Source organism: Ascaphus truei, chromosome 6 (assembly GCF_040206685.1).
Source record: "Ascaphus truei isolate aAscTru1 chromosome 6, aAscTru1.hap1, whole genome shotgun sequence".
Lineage (NCBI taxonomy): Eukaryota > Metazoa > Chordata > Amphibia > Anura > Ascaphidae > Ascaphus > Ascaphus truei.
In genome coordinates this window covers 7602326-7620818 of record NC_134488.1, presented here as the reverse complement: position 1 = coordinate 7620818, position 18493 = coordinate 7602326, and the positions used below count along the sequence as shown (strand labels likewise).

Below are 18493 nucleotides of genomic sequence, written 5' to 3'. Positions count from 1 at the left end.
GCATTAGATATGTAGCATTATGCTATGTGGATAACATAGCATATGGCCTTCAATATGAAGTTAAACTTCCTTTAGAGAAGATGACCAGGTTCATTCTGGATAAAGGATCTAGTCTTGGCCTATGGCTTAGAAGTGCAACATTTAAGAACACTTGCACTATAGGGCTTAGCCTTTGGTTTATCTCACAGTCGCCCTCATGGTGTAGAACACTGTTTCCCAATTACTTTTTGTCGTGGAACCATTTTATATTTTGTAAAACAAAATGGAACTCCTTAAATATTTTTAGCATAGCACATGAAAAAAAAAAAAAAGAAAAAAAAATGCACCACAGGCGAAATTTTTTATTATTCAAGATCATTTTTAAAAGACCCCCACTGCCCCAATACATTTTTAAAAGACACCCACCGCTCCTTCCCCCCAGTGTCTCTCCCCCTCATCAGTGTCTCCCTCACCTGTCTCTCTCCCCTTCCCCCAGTGACTCCCCTAACCCTCACTATGTCTCTCACCCCCATGTCCCACTATCAACCCCTCCCCATGTCTATTTCACCCTCCTTCCCCATTTCTCTTTCACCCCCCTCCCCATTTCTTTCACCCTCCTTCCCCATTTCTCTTTCATCCTCCTCCCCATATTTCTCTTACACCCCCCCCCCCCCCAACTCTCCATGTTTCTTTTTCATCGCCCCCCCCCCCACCTCTCCATGTCTTTCACCCCCTCCCCACGTCTCTCACCCCTCTCCCCATTACACATTCACACACTCAATCTCTCACCTTATCATGCTGCATACAGCAAGGCAAAGGAGGTGCTGCATGAGCAGTGCAGCACAGCGCCACCTAATGGCTGTAGGAGAAATTGCAGCTACAGACTGCTTTTCTCCAACCAACCATGACAGCGGGCTCAGGAAAGGTTGAGGGGGAAATCCGGCACAATGAGTGCGGGCAGCCCCTCCATGTGCGGGAACCCCTGAGACTGCTCCACGGAACTCCAGGGTTCCGCGGAACCCCATTTGGGAAACGCTGGTGTATAATATTCAGTCAGAATGCTAAATTCATCAAAAATGCACATGGCTCCATGATATGACTCAAATGTGTCTCATGCACACATTCAGTTCAGACTAATCCAATGCCATGGATGCATTACACCCGTCACTACTCAAAAGAATGTTCCTTTTACCCACAATACCATGTGTATTTCAGCCAACTATATGAATGTCTAATACCCAATTTGTTTGAGTTTTCTGTTATGTTAAATGATGGCGCCTATTCCTTACATAAGAATACTATACCTATATTAACAAATTAATATACAAACTTTGTTTTGTTACATGATACTGGGCCAGCTCTAGGACATTTGTTTTCTCAGTGCACTTCCTATGAGGCAGATTTCATCTTGCACAAGAAGATCTCACCCATTTTCAAAACAAACATCAGAGATTACCACCTGCAGCTCAAACAAACAGAGCTTTGAGTTTGTTCTGTACAAAATCACATTTGTGCAGAAAAACAATAAATGAGGAGTACTCACTGAAGCAACACCCTGTTTTAAACATTAAGTTAAACCTTTACTAGCTTTTGGAATAGTAGCCTGAAATGTGTACATCAAATACTATGAAAGGAAATAATGGATATTGCGGGATGTAAAATGCAGAGATTTAGGCAGTTGTTTTGGGCTGACAAAAGGAGAATATACAGATGCAGCGGCCGTTATCCGAACATTTCACGGAGCCGTTTGTAAATTCTGCTGTATTTCACGCGGTATTCGCTCGTTATACTTCTGTGAACGCTGCCGTGAATGCCGCAAAACACATCCGTAATCTTCTACAGTTAGAGGGTTTGTGTATGGCAAAGGAGCCTCAGAAAGGACTTCTTTCCCATGTACAGTATTCAGCATGAACTCGTCACGTTAATCTTCAAATTACTTAAGATTTTAAGACAACACCTGATGAATACACTAGTAAACACGCGTCTTACGCGGGAAAGTTTGAAGAAACATGCAGCACGCCCTGGGTATGCCCACGAATACAAAATCGTGAAATGTATGTTTAACGGCCGCTGCATCTGTACCAGCACACAATTGCCATTTCAAGGTCTTACCAAACATTCTATATAAAAGGCAGCCCCAAAAATGTGTGTGAACCGCGGAAGAATTTAATTACCTAGACACTTGAAGGGCACAACAATGTGGGAATGTCCCTTGCATTGCTTCTTCCCCTTCTTGCACCAGTTGTCAATACTGACTGGCTGGTTCGCCTCCACTACGTTAGTGATCTGAAGTTCTGGATACACCTACGCAGGAAAAACAGAAAGGGGTGATGTTGGACACAATGCTACCAAAAATATAGTACTTCGTTAGTCCAATCAGAAATGGAGAGAAAAAGAGTAAGCATGAGTGCATACTAAGTCCACAATGCAAGTCACTTACACGATATCAGCAACAATCATTATTGGCATTTTAAAGCTATCTTTTCACGGAGGTGCTGGCCAAAGTAATTTGTACATCTCGACAACAGGTGTGTAAATAGCTCTACAGTGTGTGTTTCACGGCTGAATACCAAGTGGCAGGAAACTTTCCTATTGAGTAGGTGATGTGTAATGAATTTTCACGTTGGCTGGGTGATTGTGGCAAAAAGACAGCTCCTACACCAACTTTATATTGAGGCAACTTTAATTAATCTAGTAATAATGAAATGTCCATACTCCCCTGATTTGATATTCCAATAAAAAACAAAAGATGAGTGGGGGGGGGGGGGAAGGGGAAAAAAAAAAAAAAAGGAACTGCAATAAAGGTTTGAGTAGTGAAATACAAAATTGTAATTTGACAAAATAAATAAAAGGTCTCCAGACCAACATGCACATTGTGCTAACATGTGTAAGGTCTTATAGAGGCCATTGGGCTGACATTTTAGTCCATCTATGTCAACCAAAATGTTTAGATCTGTGCATTGGTAACGTTGTCATGTGTTCAGTTCATTTTGGGTGTTTCGCTTATTGCCCACAATGGTCCCATTACTACATACCGCAGAGGCTTGGAAGCTACTGGTTTACAGTGCTTCATGTTACAGCATCTTGTGAGTATCTATTATTTATGACATTTAGACTTTAGCACTTTAACGTCATTTGATTCCCATTCATGAGATTATTTTCTTGTATCCTGATTTTTCTTTAATTTTAACATTATCATTTTGCGGATTGTATGGACACAGGATGAAGACCGTTAACTTTTCTGAATTCAACTTCACTACTAAAGGAAACTGCTTTCAGAGAAGGTGTGAAAGGTTATAGGTGCAAGCTACAGAACTTGTATTTCTCTCTCTCTGAAATCAGGGAAAATAGATTGCACTTTGCTCCAATAAAAGTCACAAGCAATTACACTGAGAATTAGTTTGCAACTAGCTTTCCTATTCCTCTGGTCACAGACATGAGCATTTAAGCGACATTAGTTTTCTTGAAATATTTGCTCAAGAATCTCCAGATTTTGGATGTTTGTGTTAGCCCAACCACCATAACAATGCAGAGGGTTATCGTGGCAGCTCACCTCCTGACAGTACTGAAGAACTTCTTCCTTGGTTCCAAAGCAGCTCTTGGTCCCAGTGGGGTCAGGCTCCCATTTGCCAGTCTGAATGTTCACATGCATGTTTAACTTGCCACAAAACATGGCAACCTGTGGCTCAGCCACAGCAAAGCCTGGTCCTGCATTAGCTGCCAGTGCCTGTTGGATGAAGGAACAAGAAGAACATTAAATGTGAATTAGAGACAATAGAAAGGCAATACAATACAATACAATTCCTAGTGAGGCAGAAAAAATGGCTTCTGAAGTCCGTTAGTGGAACATGTAAAAGCGCATGGTCTGTAAACATTTAAGAATGGTATTGGGGCAATGGGCATTCTAAATATGTGGTCAACAGTAGATTTTAGATGTTTATTCAGGGTGATACTCCATGGTCGCTCTGTGACTAGAGTGAAAATTCAATAAGGAAAGGGGAAGCTCCTCAGTAAGCAGACATGATAAAGCAGATTGATTTGGGGCGATTGCATCTAAAGTTGGTCTGAAGGAATTAAAGAAGTCCCGTTGCCTTGTACAACAACAACAACCTCTGAGCTCACGAGTCCAGTTTAGAAACCAATACACCCAAAATAAATGAGGTAAAAGTTCAAATTGCTATGGAAATAGAACCTTCTTTTCCTGGACTGGCCTGTGAGCAGACATGCCGTGAAGGCTTGTATTTTTAGTTATCAATTTGCCAAAGAAAGATCACTGAAAACATGTTTGTATTTCGAAAAACCATTAAGTTTCTTATTCAATCTGCTGTGATGCGTTTCCGTGGGATGAAAAGATCAGCTGCATTGAAATTAATGGGAAGAATATGTTCTTCAGCATTGAAAAGCTACGCCAATAAGTTCATACGATTCACAAAGTCTGCGATACACCAGGTTATCGCACATTGTGACGGTGAAGGGGTAACCAGGCCATCAATAAAAGGTATTATGCCTGGCTGGTTACCTCTGAACCATATTTGTGTGTTTAGAGTGTTAGCTCTTGGACCCATTGTTGTATATGAAATGTATGTGCTTGTGCAACAATAAAGAATGTGTGTTTTACTTTTCCAGGAGTGCTAATCAGTGGAGATTCACAGGGTGAGAGTTTCAGGGGGGATTTTACGGTATAAGTGTTGTCGGATTGTGTCTAGATAGAAGGGGCCCATGGTTGCTGGCCACCCCAAAAATGTATCCGGCAATCAAGTCAGATTCCCGGGGACATGTAGGCACGGACCTCTGGTCAAAATTCTCCCTTGAAAACAGTTATTCGACACACTGCCAAGTTTCCTGCTTCAGCACAGACCACAAAGGTAAAGGGGGCATAGGAATGGTATTTGTCCCTGACACAGTCAAGAGGTCCCTAGGTTAAGGGGGATACTCATTTAAATGACCAGGTCACCCAGAAGCTGTATAGGACGTGACTCACCACTAAGTTCCCTGCTTCAGCACAACCCAGAAAGGTAAACAGGGCATAGGGATGTGAGGTGTCCCTGAAACAGTCAGTCAAGCGGTCCCTAGATTAATGGGGATATCCAGTAAATGCCCAGGTCACCCAAAACTGGTATATGGGTTCCGGGGGTACTCCAATCCGCTACAAGATTGTGAGGGGACTTAAAAGTCCAGTCCTTAGTATCATATAGAGCAGGGGTCTCAAAACTCAGTTCTCAAGGGCCGCCAACAGGCCGGCTTTTATGGATATCCCTGTTTCAGCACAGGTGGCTCAATCACTGGCTCAGTCAAATACTGAGCCATCTGCGCTTCGACAGGGACATCCATAAAAGCCGGCCTGTTGGTGGCCCCCGAGGACTGGGCTTTGAGACCCCTGGTAGAGTGTGTGGGGAATATGGCTAGTAAGAAATACTGTGCTGCTTCTTATTCTATTTCCCATAACCCACAGACTTAGGATATTTTTAAACATGCTTGTGCACAGAAATGAGCTGGGACTTTCAGAGCTAATGCTCGGATCGGCCCCCGGGCTACCAAGGTGTGCCAGGAGGTCTGGCAGGACATCTGGGGATGAAAGCCCAGAGGATGTCCAAGGTGTGCAGACCATTTGGACAGGAGGGTAGGATTCAATTATCCACATCCTCAGAAGTTCGTTAGAGTGACCAATGTATACATATCAAAAGCTGAAGAGACGGAGAAACTTATTGTTACCAACTTTTATAAACATTTTATTTGCAAAATGCAGGAATTTACGTTTTTAACATCGTTTACTCAGAAAACACCAAATATCGCTATCAATACAATAAAACCTTGGCTATACATCTTCTGTTTACAGATCATTGTATCATCTCAAAGCTTCACTTGATGGTCCAAAAGTTTGTACAGTACCTCAACCCCTTTACTGAAATGCATATGCCACATACTATTATGCAACTGCACCTGTACCCACCTTTTGCCAAAAACAACCATCAGCTGACATCCTCTATTATTGTCACTAATCTGTTCACTATTTGCACTGTCAATTTGTAAACGTTAAGAAAATTATGAATGGCATTTTACCTTGGCCATCTATGAGATAAACACCGACCACTTAAATTCTGCCTGAAAGGCTACAACCCCAACATAAATCTAGACTCATTGTGTATTGATACAAACAAACAGTGGCGAATTTCCCATAGGGTCCGGGAGTAAGGCAGCAACATTTGGAGGGGCCCATCCCGCGCGCAGCCGACATGCGCCCATCACGCACAGCCATGGCAACGTGATATCACACGGTGCCATGTTGCCATGGCAACGGGACGGCGCGGCGCTGGAAGAGGGCGGCACCAGGTAAATGCCTAAGGGAGGCTTTAAAAAAAAAAAAAATCATACAAGTTACAAATACACTATTAAACATTTAGTCTACAAACGCTGTCCTAGAGCTAAAATCAGTGTCAGGACTTGACCTATGTTATAGTACAATCATGCTTCTGAAAGCTGGTCTTCAAGCCACGTGCTTTGTAAGCTGTATCACGTGGGGGTGGAATGGCACTGAAATCATTTTAACACCCTAATCCCTCACCCACACAGCCTAAGCGTTATCCGGTGATCAGAAACTACAAATGCCAGGACGTGTGCTACAGTTCCACTTAAATCCCACACATTTCGTGCCACCCAGGGCAAGCCTTAGTGCCTCAATGCTTCCGTGCCTCATTTTATACAGCCCTATTGTGAAATATCACTGTAATCCCAACTGCTACTTGGAATGTGGATATGTACAGAAGGGCATCCAGACCTGTAGGACTTTATCTGATTGACTTTGTAATCAAAAGGTCAATTTGGTTACAAATTACATAGCCCAAGCATGAAAAACTTTTTCAGAATAGAGCAAAACAAAATAAAAACCTTGCAAAACAAGGTCATTCGTCTGATAAAGGTATAGGCTGCTCTCTAGATTTTACTTCATTAACCCGTTTAGTGCTCCGGTGACATTAATTGAACATCACAAAGCCAGCAATGCCGGTGTCCTTTTGATGTTCAGTGAACATGGTATTTTTGCTTATTTTCTAGGGTAGATCACCCTTCTTGCTCTCCAACATCACTATATCGTTGATCAGTCTTCTCCTTGGACAGGAAAAGGCCAGCTCTTTTGACTTAAAGCTGAAATCTTCCCAAGCACCGGGAAGACTGCTTCACAGTATATCAAAACCGGTGCCTGTATTCTGCTAGATACCAAGATGCTCACATTGTTAGCGCTACGTACAGACATATTACACATGCATAACGTTGTTTTTGCTCAGCCGCAGAGTTCGGTTTAAAACCAGATACCACCCTTCACTCTCACTTAAGGGACACAGCCGTAGTGCAAACAGACTGGCTCACTGCAACAGGATGGGTTGGGATATTTGTTTAGTTTGCAGCTTGGCTCTCACCCAAGACACTCGGGACTGCTGTTCCAAAACAAACTTTCAGCCACGCAGGCAGGCGAGCCCATGATTCAAGTGTGTCAGCAGGAGCCAGTAGATGGCAACATGATCTGTTTTTCAGAGTGGGCCTGGCATAGATTTTGTGGGTGCCCCAAACCAGGTCTCAAAAAATGAATGAGCATCAAATATCCGACAAACAATAGTGTTCCAGACTAGGGGTGCTCAACTCCAGCCATCAAGCACCTTTCCCCCACCAACAGGTCAGGTTGTCAGGATATCCCAGCTTCAGCACAGGTGGTTCAGAGGCACCATCGAAGTCTGAGCATATTATTGAGCCACCTGTGCTGAAGAGATATCCTGAACATCTGACCTGTTATGGGGGGCTTGAGGACTGGAGTTGATCACCCCGGTTGTAGAGTGCAGCTTGAGGAAGCAGATCAGAGTTAACTCCCTGTGGGTGAATTAACAGTAAGCTCGTACTGCTCTCCAAAAATCAGAAGCTGCAGAAGTCACAGCCAAAGAGGAGATGTGAGAGACAGACTAACAGAGCATTACAATAGGAAAAAACACGAGTTGGAGATGGTGTGTACCATTGCTTTTAGTAAGAAAAATATTGTATAGTAGTTGAATTGATGGGTTTTATCCAGATTGTGATATCTTTTAATAGACGACTCCCAAGCAAGATGTAAAGAACAGATGTGAGATTTTGAAAACTTTGCACTACTACACTTATCAAGAATGCCCATACTCCGCAAACAACTTACATTTTTCCAGTAGCATAGCTCAGAACCAGTCCAAATATTATACAGTGTACTCTACAGACATTTTTGGAGACACAAAAACCTTGATGGGCCATCTTTATTGCAAATGCATTTGCGACTTCTTTGAACGCAAGGTCACACTACATTGGATAAGATATCTCGGATGCGAACTGGACAAGGTGGTCTGCTGGTCTTTATCCTAGGGCATTTGTCTCTTATTGTCTAGTCTTCATGTCTAATTTTTGTACTTATTTTTTTACAAAAAGACCAAATATGATATGGGCAAATATGCCCTTACAAAGTGTAGTATGCAAATGGGACATACTAAAGGAGGGTGCAGACATTCGGAAGCAAACCAACTCTTACAGTTTATTACCAAATGTACACTTATTACAGGCCCATTCAGAGTTTACAATCTCATGGTTTGAATCCCAAAGGGATTGCCGTTATGCCACTTCTATCTTATTTATAGGTTTGCAAATGACAAAATTCAAAAGATCTAATTACCAGTTACTTTTAAAACAGATGTGCAGCGAGACTTATTTAAATGTGACATTAACCACACTAAATAAAACTGCTAGTCTCAGTCAGAAAACATACCAAAATGAGATTATTCAGAGCACACGGACAGTTCTCGCCGTCACACACACACACACACACACACACACAAAGTCTTCAACGCACACACAAGAGGTATTAAAAAAAACACCTTGCTACGGAGCTACAATATGCAGATCAATAGGTTTTATTATGCAGAACGAGCTTTGAATTCTTATCCATCTCTCCAGCCCCTTGGAGATGTACTGCTGCCCGTTGTTACAAGCACGGAAACGGTTGAGGTAGCAAAATGAAGAATAGATCAAATACCATCAGAAACAGTTCATTTTTGCAATCTTTCTGATGCCACTGATAATGTTTTATATAAGTGAGGAACCGGAGCGGGTGGGAAATGATACAACATATCAACACCAGCTTGCTATAACATTACATAAGCAAGAACATTGTAGTTTCAGCTGAATAATGTATTATTCACACAGCTAAAGATAATCCCAAAGCAAGTTGTGACTGAGGGATGTATACAAGACATAGGAAAAGATGAACTAAAGCAAAATCATTTTTTGATAAATTCCTTTACTTCACTGTGAAATTGCACTGTCGTTTTATATTTAGGGTAAATACTGATGTTGTGGTCGGTTAAAATTGTGCACTTCTGAACACCACCCTAAATCCAGGGCCATCTTAACGTATGGGCACGCTGCGCAGTTGCCCGGGGGCCCCACAGCATAGGGGGGCCCCACGTGCCAGGCCCATGCGTGCCCACCAATGCTAAAAATCTCCATTCTAAGTCTAGCTAGGAGGGCTCGCTCTCCCCCCGCCCGGCACCCCAGCTCGCTCTCCCCCCGCCCGGCACCCCAGCTCGCTCTCCCCCCCCGCCCGGCACCCCAGCTCGCTCTCCCCCCGCCCGGCACCCCAGCTCGCTCTCCCCCCCGCCCGGCACCCCAGCTCGCTCTCCCCCCGCCCGGCACCCCAGCTCGCTCTCCCCCAGCCCGGCACCCCAGCTCGCTCTCCCCCCGCCCGGCACCCCGGCTCGCTCTCCCCCCGCCCGGCACTCCGGCTCGCGTCACAACCGCTCGCAGCCTAGCAGTGCAGCACGTCCGGTGCCTGCTGCTGCTGGTGAGCGCGTGGGAGGCTGGGAGCGACAGTGTAGGCAGGTGCACTGCTTTGCCCGAGGGCCCCTAATGTTGTTAACATGGCCCTGCCTAAATCCCGGCTAATTTGGAATCCTCTCTTTAATTAGGTGTTGGTCCAAGATGGCGGCGCCCGGCACTTGGAGCCTCGACGGGGCTCCAGTGATCCTGGTGGGCGGAGGGGCACCCGCAGCTCCCCAAACCTTACCTGACACGTGCGCACACACCGGCGGCACCCGCGCGCCCCTGCAACCTCTCCCTGCTCGCCGCCACTTCCCACCGGGGCGCCCCGATAGCCGTCCCCCTCCCGCAGCGCAGAAGTAAGAGGGGACCTGGCTACATCATGCAACAAGCATTTTTTTCTAGAGTAACCATTTACATTGAATTTAAAATAAAATGTAAAAAAAATAAAACAAACAAGTATTTTCTCATAGTACAGAGAAGAGAAGGAGAAAAAGAAAACACACCACACGTAGGATATTGCTTGGTCTGCAGCTTTAAAAAAAAAAAATCCCTGATCAGAATCCCTAATCTCAAAATCGTAAAGGTGTTTTATATATGTTCAGCAAATAAAAATATCCCTTGTGAGCACCTTCACATGTCTCAGACAGGTCTGCAGCCCTGCTATTCACCATCATCTCCTAGCATACAATAGGCCAGGGATTCCGGCAAATTAAAGCAGAGTGTAACCTTTCATGTCCATTTTAACATGGTCCCCTATAAGCATATGCCTGCCGTATTACACACACACTTTATCCGTGGCATGATTGAAGAGTAGATGAACCTGCACATACTGGAATCACTGTATTAAAAGAGAGACCGAGCAGCCCCACCCTGCAGACAGCCAAACAAAGCCCAGCTTCTTTGTTATACCTGGAATACATTCAACCATGAAACATTATCCAGTCTGAGGTTTGACTGCTTGGCAAAGCCTGGCCGCTCTTTTGCATTTCTAGTCAGAGGGGGAACACTGGTGGATTTATAGATTTCTTAATGTAACCATTTTCTTAATCATTCATCTGCACCCTGAAAGCAGAATTTCCCCAGATCGTAATCTCAGGCAACATAGATCAGGCGAAAAAAATAAATAAATAAAAAAAAAGAGGCAGCGAAAGATGTGGGGAATCAAAGCTGAAAAGTTCACAGAGGATCACAGCTGTTAAAAGAAAATGCTTTTTTTTAAATGGTTTATCAATGCTTTCTTTGTTTTACCCCCTTGGCTCAACTTGGTGTCTGAAAAATGAATCTGGCAACTTCCATTCTCACAAAAAAAGTTCATTAAATCACAGGATTTAACACATTCAACACCTTTTGAAAATTATAAACGAAACAATTGCAAGAGTCTGTGCAAATTATCAAGGGCCTGGCACTGGTGGGTCAGCACTAATCTAACATCGCTGCCAGAAAAGCCTACAAAATAGATCAACTGCAGGAGATTGTAACTGTGGCCAGACACCTTGCCTTTAATGACATTCCCAGGGTTATTGGGGGGCTAGTATGCCAGCAGTAAGAAACTGGTGTAAGAATAAGGGTGCTACACATTGTAGTATATGTTAAGAAATTCAAATCCCACTTAAAGCTGCAGACCAAGCAATTTCCCTTGTGTGTTTAAAAAGAAATAAAATGAATGAAAGAAATAAAATGAATGAATGATATATATTTTTTTTAACGTTTTTATTATGCATATTTAGGTTTACATAATACATTACATTACATTACATATCTGGTGGATAGCAGCAGAGGATGAAGAGCACAGCCAGGAACATCCAACTTCTAACTTGAAAATGAAGAAGGAAGAAAGCAAGCAACTCCAAAATAGCAATGAGGTCAGGTTTATTGCAGGCTAAAAAGACAAAAAGGACCACAGGAACGCACCTACGCATTTCGTGCAACAGCACTTTATCAAGTGTATCTTGATAAAGTGCTGTTGCACGAAATGCGTAGGTGCGTTCGTGTGGTCTTTTTATTGTCTTTTTAGCCTGCAATAAACCTGACCTCATTGCTATTTTGAAGTTGCTTTCTTCCTTCTTCATTTTCAAGTTAGAAGTTGGATGTTCCTGGCTGTGCTCTTCATCCTCTGCTGCTATCCACTGGAATCTATTATTGGATGTACTGCACGCCCCTGATGTCTGGAGAGTCCTCAGAAGTACACAGGTAAAGGGCCGCAGTGCCCTGTCATATATATATGTATATCCCTGTGCAACTTTATTATTTGATTCACTTATATTGGCTGGGTGTTCATTTATGTGTCACATCTGTGGTTGTAAAGTGGACACCACTAGACACATATCCCTCCCTATTGTGAGTTTATTCATTTCTTCTGGACACTCCATTGTCATCTGGATTATTATGCTTAATATATGCTACAGATGGAACTCTTTCTAATTTTTGGAGCATCACATTCTACCTCACTTCGTATTACATATCTGGCCTAACACAATAGTATTTTACTTGTTCAAATAGTAGAAGGGTCGGGGTAGAGCCCCTGAGGGGATGACCCTAGGACCATCATGGTCCGGAGGCCTGGAAAGGGAGAAAAAGAGTGCGGCGGAATAGAGGGGGAAGGGAGAAAGTGAGTTGGCCCTCCCACCCCTCGACCGACAGGACTCTCCCATCCATATCCCAAGGCTCTTCTGCGTTCACATTGCTTAGTGAAGAATATATTGGTTGGGGTTAGCCAGGGCTCCCAAATTTTATAGAAACTTTCCGTCGAACGCTTAAGGAAGGCCGTGAGTTTCCATTGTCATGACCTCATTGAGTCTTTTCTTCACCATTTGATTTGTGGGGGGCGTTACCTTCTTCCAAGAGGACGCAACTGAGCCTCTCGCTGCTGTGAGAATAAAGGAGATTAATTTCCATATTGGGCGATCAATTTCCTCTATTGGTCTGCCCAATAGGAAGGTCAGTGGATCAATGGGAATTGTGAGGTCTGTGACCTCTTTTATTAAATCTTGTATTATAAGCCAAAATTTCTGAATCTCTTGACATAGCCACCAGATATGGGCCATGTCCCCTCTTTGTCCACAGCCTCTCCAGCATAAGTCTGAGGCCAGAGGGTATATTTGTTTCAGTCTCGCTGGCGTAAGATACCAGTGATACATTATTTTATATATGTTTTCCTTCACTGTGGTAGATATGGAAGTTCCTGAGGCCGAGTCCCATATTTCTTCCCAGTCCTCTCTGTCTATAACCATGTTCAATTCCGCTGCCCATTTAAGCATATAATCGTGTGCAGTGGGGTTCGCTGACTTCTCCATTCCGGCATATATTTGTGTTATTAGACCTTTTTGGTGTGCCCCTTCTTGGCACAGCTTCTCAAATTTTGTGAGGGGGGGGAAATTTCAACGTTGGGGACATTTTTTGTAAAAAGTGCCGAATTTGGAGAAATTTGAATGTATCTAGCGCAGGTGCGTTGAATTTGGTGCGTAAATCTTGGAAACTCAGGAACTTGCCACCACTGAACAGGTCGGCGACCGCTCTGATCCCCAATGATTTGAATAGGTCGAATTGTTTAGTTTCGCACCCTGGAGGGAATTTAGGGTTGTTAAATATTGGAGTGAGCTGTGAGTTGGTGGAGGAGAGCTGGAATTTAGTTTTAGCTTTTAGCCATATTTCCCATGCGTGTCTCATCGCTCCCTGTTCAAATTTAGGCGCCATGTCAGTCCCTCTATCACCACACCAAAGATAAGCTGGCAGAGAAGGCGTTCTGGAATATTGAGATTCAATTGCTAGCCAACATAGCTGGTTTGGGTCCGAGTTCCACATGAACGCCTGTGGGCTGCGTGGTAATATTTTGAGACATCTGGGACTCCCAAGCCTCGTCTCGCTCTGGGCGTCAAAAGAACTGATCTTGCTACTCTGGGTTTCTTATCCTGCTAAATAAAGTGAAAAATTTTGTTTTGAATATTTTTTAGTTCAGAACCAGGGATATGGACTGGGAGCATCTGAAAAAAATATAATAATCTGGGGAGTATATTCATTTTAACTGAAATCATTCTCCCGATCCATGAGATCTGGTATCCTTCCCATTTATCCAGATCTTTTTTAATTTTCCTAAAGAGGGTTGGGTAGTTATTTTGATAGAGGGAATGGTAGTTCCTTGATACATGTACTCCCAAGTATTTGATGTATGAAGGGCTCCATCTATAATTGAAGTTTAGTTTCAGTAATTGCATCTCTGGTTGACAGGTTTATGTTCAGGGCTTCTGATTTGTCACTATTAATTTTGTAACCTGATATTTTGTCAAATTCCGCTAACTCTTTATGAAGATTGGGAAGGGAAGTCTGAGGTTGCGTTAATGTTAGGATAATATCATCGGAAAATAATTCAGACTTTGTAGTTTTTTTTCACCAATTAGTACGCCCTGTGTGTTTATATTGTCTCGTATTTTAGATGCTAGGGGTTCGATTGTTAGAGCGAAGATGAGAGGGGACAACGGGCACCCCTGTCTCGCTCCATTTTTTATTTCAAATTTCTTTGCGGCTCCACCCGGGAGTTAACCACCGCAGAGGGACTGCAATATAGTGCTCGGACTCCCTCTAAATATGTATCTTTGAAGCCGAATTTCTGCATTGCTTTATCAAGGAATAGCCAATCGATTCTATCGAACGCCTTCTCCGCGTCCAAACTTAACAGGACCGCTTGGTTGCTGTGAGGTGGGCATGATCAACTATGTTTATAATCTTACGGGTATTGTCTGAGGCTTGCCTACCTGAGACAAACCCCACTTGGTCGCTGTGTATTAATCTAGGTAAAAAAGGGTTCAATCTGTTTGCTAGGATTTTACTATATAATTTGAGGTCGTTGTTTAATAGGGAGATTGGCCGATAACTCCCACAGAGTAGCGGGTCCCTGCCCTCTTTGTGGATTATGGAGAGGTTAGCTTGGGTCATTGATGGTGGGATTGGATTGCCCTCCATCAATGAGTTAAATAGACATAGTAGGTGTCTAGATATGATCGGGAAACACCTTTTATAATAGACATTGGAGAAGCTGTCAGGGCCAAGGGCTTTGGAAATTTTTAATGTCTTTATTGCACCTGCCAGTTCTGTTTGAGTAATTTTTGTATTGAGTATTAGATTTTCCTCCTCCATCAGCGTCGGCAGGAGGCAGTCAGATAAATAGTTTGATAGATTCAGAAGCTGGGATCCCCGCACTCCCGTCTTGAACTTTGAGGTTATATAGTTTAGTATAAAATGCGGTGAATTCCTCCGCTATTTTCTTTTCATTATAGATTATCTCACCAATTTTACTCTTGATCGCCGTGATAGTTTCTGTATACCTCTTAAATTGCTAGCCAAAAGTCTGTCGGCCTTATTGCCCTTGTCAAAATATTTCTGGCTAGTCCAGATGAGGGCTTTTTCTACTTCCTCTAGCCGAGTCTGTTTTAGTTCATTTCTTGCCGCGGTCAAGGTTTTGTAAATCTTTTTCGAGGGGTTGGTTTTGTGCTGTTCCAGCTTAATAATTTTGTTTGTCAGATCTGTTTTTAATTTCACCTTGACCTTCTTTCTGTGGGATGCAATGGAGATAAAAGTCACTCTAATTGCTGCCTTATGGGCTTCCCACTGAACCGCCGGCGATGTGACTGTGCCTTCGTTGAGAGCGAAATACTCTGTGAGGGCTGTTTTAATTTCCCTTCCTATTTCTGGGTGGTTCAATAGGGAGTCATTAAGCTTCCAGGTGTGGGATGTCGATTTTATAAATGGGGTTGAGTTATTGTAATAGGGGCATGATCCGACCAGGTGATTGGGCCCATGTCCGAATTTGAGGAGGCCTCCAGTAAAGTTTTGGTAGCAAGGAAATAGTCTATGCGAGAGTATGACTGCTGTGGTGCGGAATAAAAAGTATAGTCTTTTTGGCCCGGGTGCTGGATTCTCCAAATATCCATCAGGGAATTTTCCTTAGTGATGGCTTTAAATTGTTTCTCCGTCTTTTGAGAAACAGCCCCTCGCGGGCGATTTGGGATAGAGGATCTTTCTTCAGTGTGGTTTAAAACCATGTTAAAGTTGCCAACTACAATCAAAGAGGACAGATGAATGATATTTTTAATGTATTATAATGTAACAAGCATTTTTTGTTGCTATAGCAAACATTTACAAAGTCACATCCCCTTCCTCTTCTGAAACAGGTTTTGATACACCCCTTTTGGAGCCCTGCCCTCTCTCTAGCAGTGCACCAATTGTATCTAGTGACTTCCCCACAGAACTTTGCATCTTTAGTCCTCTTCGGCTTCACTAATCCCAGAGTTGAATCCTCGCCAAATCGACCACAGGAGAACAGATCGATCGGCAAGTTAGCTAATGACTTATTGTGTGTATTATACTGATGCACATATTAAAGTGGAGTGGGGGGGGGGGGGGGGAAGAGATACAACATCTTGGATTGCTGCTTTAAATCATCAAGAGTATGTGTTGGCATATTATTCTTTGACTTTACCAATCCAAACGCCATTTGTACAAGCGCTGTCTGGTACCAAGAAAAAGAATTGTAAAAAAAAATAACCCACAAAGAATAGCAAACAATTGAAAATCTTGCTCATGCTGGTAAGACAAAATAAAAAATTAAACATTTCATGACATCCTGTGCTAGAGTTGCTAAAGACTTTACAATTTGTTATTAGACATTTGTTTCTCCAACTTTGAAGTCTGTCAAGCAGACAGGATGACTAGAAATGTGATGATAGGACTCCATCCCAGACACAGCTGCATGCCTGTCTTGTAATTACCAAGTGTTCTTCAATTCTATTTAGGAATGTAGCCATCATTGCCCTGCTCTTAAGGTGCTTACATCCCATTCCTTATCAGGGTTGCAGGTCCACAAAGGCGGGGCGTAGATATACTGATGGAATAATGACAGGCACCAGGAACTTTTATAGTATGAACGGGAGCTTTATTAACACTAGTTGATAATTCTCTTCACATCAAGACATTTGTTACTATATACACTTTAACTTGTGACCAATCATGTTTGAACTCCTTAATTATTCCTAGGTCATCTTTACACGTATGCTAGTGAGCTGCTTAGGTAAGTTTCTTTTACAGTCATCTTAAGTGGCACGTCTTTTGTGTCACGTCCATATCCATCTCAGTAGGGCTCCATCTTAGGTTACTCTCCCTATCAGAAATTGTGCGGTCACTATACGCAAGGCACTTTGTGCGTCTCTTAAGCATGGTTTCTGAAACAATGGGGCACTCCACAATCCCAGAGCTACAACTTGTATAGCTCTACTAGGACATAGGCGTCCTCTGTTGGAACCTGTTGGCCACGGACACCAACTGGATAGGACACTTTCCCCAACTACAAAACAGGGACAGAACTGTCACTATACATGGGAACATATTTACATTAACAACTGAAGCTCCTCCAACTCTCACTCCCAGGAATCAAAGTTCTAGAACCTTCATTATCACCTGATGGTGATACCACTGGTAACTATGCATACAGTGGGAGCCGCTTCTTTCCTGTCAAGCCTCTATGTAATGGGAGAGGGGCATTACTGTCCAACTGCAATCCAGGGGGAGCATAAAGGGAAATAGAACAAAAAAACAATCTAAGTGCAGACAGTTTTTTGAAGGGGTGTATACATTTGTGTTGTCTCGGCTCTTATGTGTTGCCTACTTACAAGATGTAAGTCAAAAACGAGCGGTTTTGACACACAATGGTCTCTGCTAGGAAGATTTCTTAACCAGGTGTAGGGATCTCCAACTCTCAGCTCAGCAACAGTGTATATGTAAAAGAAATAGTACCATAGTGCAGACCAGTAACAATAAAAAACTCGACTTTATAGGGTAAAAATAAACACTTACAATAAAAACAATTGGTTAAGGCATGTATCACATTGATAGTGATTGAGGAGAGACAATGGTTAGCTCCAGGCTCACCCGCCTCCTCCGGTGTGACTGTGTATGGACCACCGCTCTTTGTGACCTTTCACCTCCGCTGGTGTTCGCTGTCTCGCTGGTCTCGTCCCATCAGAAATGCCCTCTTATGTGGGCTAATCGGCTACCTTCGCTGGGTGCATGCAGGTGCTGCAGAGGACTCAGACTCCAGCTCTGAGTCCTCTGCAGCACCTGCATGCACCCAGCGAAGGTAGCCGATTAGCCCACATAAGAGGGCATTTCTGATGGGACGAGACCAGCGAGACAGCGAACACCAGCGGAGGTGAAAGGTCACAAAGAGCGGTGGTCCATACACAGTCACACCGGAGGAGGCGGGTGAGCCTGGAGCTAACCATTTTCTCTCCTCAATCACTATCAATGTGATACATGCCTTAACCAATTGTTTTTATTGTAAGTGTTTATTTTTACCCTATAAAGTCGAGTTTTTTATTGTTACTGGTCTGCACTATGGTACTATTTCTTTTACATATACACTGTTGCTGAGCTGAGAGTTGGAGATCCCTACACCTGGTTAAGAAATCTTCCTAGCAGAGACCATTGTGTGTCAAAACCGCTCGTTTTTGACTTACATCTTGTAAGTAGGCAACACATAAGAGCCGAGACAACACAAATGTATACACCCCTTCAAAAAACTGTCTGCACTTAGATTGTTTTTTTGTTTTTTTGTTCTATTTCCCTTTATGCTCCCCCTGGATTGCAGTTGGAGAGTGAAGAATTGTGGGACTAGTGAAACCAGTCCCCACCAGCTGGGTTTTGAGCA

The 18493-nt window shown here is 43.2% G+C and overlaps 1 protein-coding gene across 7 annotated transcripts in view; it reads right to left on the bottom strand.

The window, feature by feature from the left end:
* Positions 1-18493, bottom strand: part of APLP2 (amyloid beta precursor like protein 2) — a 146736-nt gene that overhangs the window by 38213 nt on the left and 90030 nt on the right. For all 7 annotated transcript variants that reach the window (XM_075603346.1, XM_075603348.1, XM_075603347.1 and 4 more), the window contains exons 2-3: positions 3533-3706; positions 2154-2283 (exon numbers count right to left, since the gene is read on the bottom strand). In XM_075603346.1, the coding sequence (XP_075459461.1) occupies positions 2154-2283; positions 3533-3706 (304 nt within the window). The remainder of the gene's footprint in view (positions 1-2153; positions 2284-3532; positions 3707-18493) is intronic.